The sequence below is a fragment of the Habropoda laboriosa genome, unplaced genomic scaffold, assembly GCF_001263275.1.
Source record: "Habropoda laboriosa isolate 0110345459 unplaced genomic scaffold, ASM126327v1 scaffold440, whole genome shotgun sequence".
Lineage (NCBI taxonomy): Eukaryota > Metazoa > Arthropoda > Insecta > Hymenoptera > Apidae > Habropoda > Habropoda laboriosa.
This window is the reverse complement of record NW_017100710.1, coordinates 555,145-557,899: the sequence shown is the minus strand read 5'-3', so window position 1 is coordinate 557,899 and position 2,755 is coordinate 555,145. Positions and strand designations below refer to the sequence as shown.

Genomic DNA, 2,755 nt, shown 5'->3' with positions numbered 1-2,755 from the left:
ACCTTTTTTTTTATATACTTTATTTAAATACAATCAATTCTTGTATTTTAAATTTTGTTTTTAATAATTATTACAAATAACCCAATGTAATTTTCTTTTTCTTCCTGTAGTTAGTATTTGTGTGTGGCTTACTGTTCTTTCAGTGTTAAAAAAGCCCTAACTTTGGTCCCCTTGGCAGACGATTCTCGTCATACGTGTTGAAGGATACACCAAATGCCACTGAATCTTTTCCTCTATCATCACAAGTGTCAAATGAGCAAATCATGTGTACTTCTGGTCAACAATGTGAGGATATAATCCTAGACTGTGGAAAGTCTGTTAATTTTACTTATTATGACAACTTGCTTGGTGTTGAAAATAGGGATAAACATCCACTGGCTCCAGAACCTAACGTAGCACTAATGTTTAAGAAGAATGGTGGCAAAACTATGGATGTTGACATTGATTTGTTAGAGAAACGTTTAATAAAAGCAAAACGAGAGGTATAGTATAGATGTTTCAAGATACTTTGTTTCCAAGCAAGCAAATATGTCTTGTATAAAAATATATGTATGTATATTTTGTTGGATTTGTTATAGAAACCAAAATCTGTTCAACTTTATAATCAAATAGGAAATTTTTGGCGTATAAAAGGTGATGCACAAAGATCAATTGAATGTTTTCGAAGAGCACTTGCTGTATCACCGCATAATGCAGAAGTCTTGTTAAATTTGGCTAGAGTACTTTTAGTTCAACAATATCTGGATGATGCAACATATTTAACAAGACGTTCTTTAGAATTGCAACCACCAGATCGCAATGCTTGGGAACAATATCTCACACTTGGTCAAATATTCAAGGTAATTGAGAGTTTTATGAGGATAATTCGTTTTATGCTATTAATTCTACATTTAAAGGGTGTTATACTTCACTATTCTTATTATTTTGTTTCAATTTTTTATAATGTTGAATGTAAAACTCAATATAATGATTGAATATAATATTTAATATGAGTATTTTGTTAATTTATTTTAAAGTAATACTATCAAGAAATATTTTATCATTATAATTTTTATACTCGTGTTTGCAGGCATATGACCATTATCAAGAAGCAGCTGTATATTTGAGACAAGCTCTAGAATTAAAACCAGACCTTTCTGAAGCGGCTGAAGCATTGAGAGAGGTAGAGTCACTTCCGGCCGCAAGCATACGTATCTATACATTACTGATAATTATATGTTTGGTATGTAAGATAAAGAAAATACATCTCATTACTCTATTATAGATATCAGTACACTTCATATTAAGGCAAAATACAAATATGTTATTCATATTATATTCAAAATATATATTTATATTGCAGGTGCTTGGAGTACTTTTAGTAGTTCTAAGCAGTGTAGAATGTGACGAAGACTCTAGTCTAGTCAATGGACAACTTCAACGTCCAGTTCAACGTCATTTTAGTCGCGCTATGGCCATGCGCAGTTTACGGCTTAATGTTGCTCGTAATAAACGTTGTTGATTATTTGCTAAGAAAATGAATAATCTTGTGATAGATTAAAATTTCCAGCTACTGTTATCATTTATCTATCTACAAAGTATTATTTGTAATATAATTTTAAATAATTATTTAGTGTATTAATAATTATGCAATTTATTATAACTACAAATGAAAATATACAATAAAAAGCAACAGCATTTTTCATTTACTACAAAAAGGAAAAATAGTACTAAACCATAAATGTATTAGAGTACGAGTTTTTAAAGGTGTTTGTGTGTGTGTGTTTGCGCACGCGCGTGTATGTAAGTACATACGTAACATATACATACATACACACAATATGTAATACATGTAATAGCACGTTCATAACTAAGAACGGAATGTAATTTGCGGAATTACAAGATATTTTGGTTATGTTAAATATTAACATAACTATTATTAACAACGTTACTTAACATCATTTACAATATACAGCGATATTAAAATATGTGAGTAGATACTTTACGTATTCTATTCACAAAATCTAACAAACTTTTTTATATCTGTAAATAATTTACAGTTACACGTTTAATTTAAGATTTAATATCATTTTTGGATAATATTTAATATATACACGAAACAATGAACTTCTCTCACTCTTGCAAATAAAGATATGTAATAAATTTATTTTTCATTATTTCGAATATAGATTAATTCTCTATGTTCACTGAGTAACAATTCTGCCTCAGATTTTATATAACAATATCTTCAAATGTGAAACAACAATTTTTTCATTTATCTATAAATAATATATTCTAATATGCACTTTTTCCAAACTACTTCTAAACTTTTACTTGATCTACAAGGTATTTAAGCCAAATTTATATTGATATTAATGAGAAATAAGTTTCTAACGTGTTATTTCTTAAAATAAAAAAATGTAATATAAAAGTTTTACATTTTATGGTATGACTGAAAGATAGCACTTTTTTTTTACAATAATAAAAAAATATTTTTTTCAGTTGACCAATGTAAAGAAACGTAATCTAAAAATCTGATATATCCATAAAATTAGGCCTTAGATTTGCACATTTTCTGTTTTATGTACAAATACTGGAAACTAATATTAAGACTGTATACATCATAATTTAATTCACATTCCTTTAAGGGTTTCACAAAGAATGTATCCATGCAATAGAAAATACTGAAAATATTTTCACGTTATTTTACATTTAATACTGTACTAATAAAAATTTTTTTTTTTACTGGTAAAATTTTATAATTGGACATCATAAA

At 27.6% G+C, this 2,755-nt stretch overlaps 1 protein-coding gene across 1 annotated transcript in view; it reads left to right on the top strand.

The window, feature by feature from the left end:
• The window catches only part of LOC108577012, a 2,532-nt gene extending 1,031 nt beyond the window's left edge, over window positions 1-1,501 (top strand). Inside the window, exons 2-5 of the mRNA XM_017940092.1 lie at window positions 179-482; window positions 579-839; window positions 1,070-1,222; window positions 1,343-1,501. Coding sequence (XP_017795581.1) covers window positions 179-482; window positions 579-839; window positions 1,070-1,222; window positions 1,343-1,501 — 877 coding nt within the window. The remainder of the gene's footprint in view (window positions 1-178; window positions 483-578; window positions 840-1,069; window positions 1,223-1,342) is intronic.
• Window positions 1,502-2,755: the final 1,254 nt, after the last annotated feature.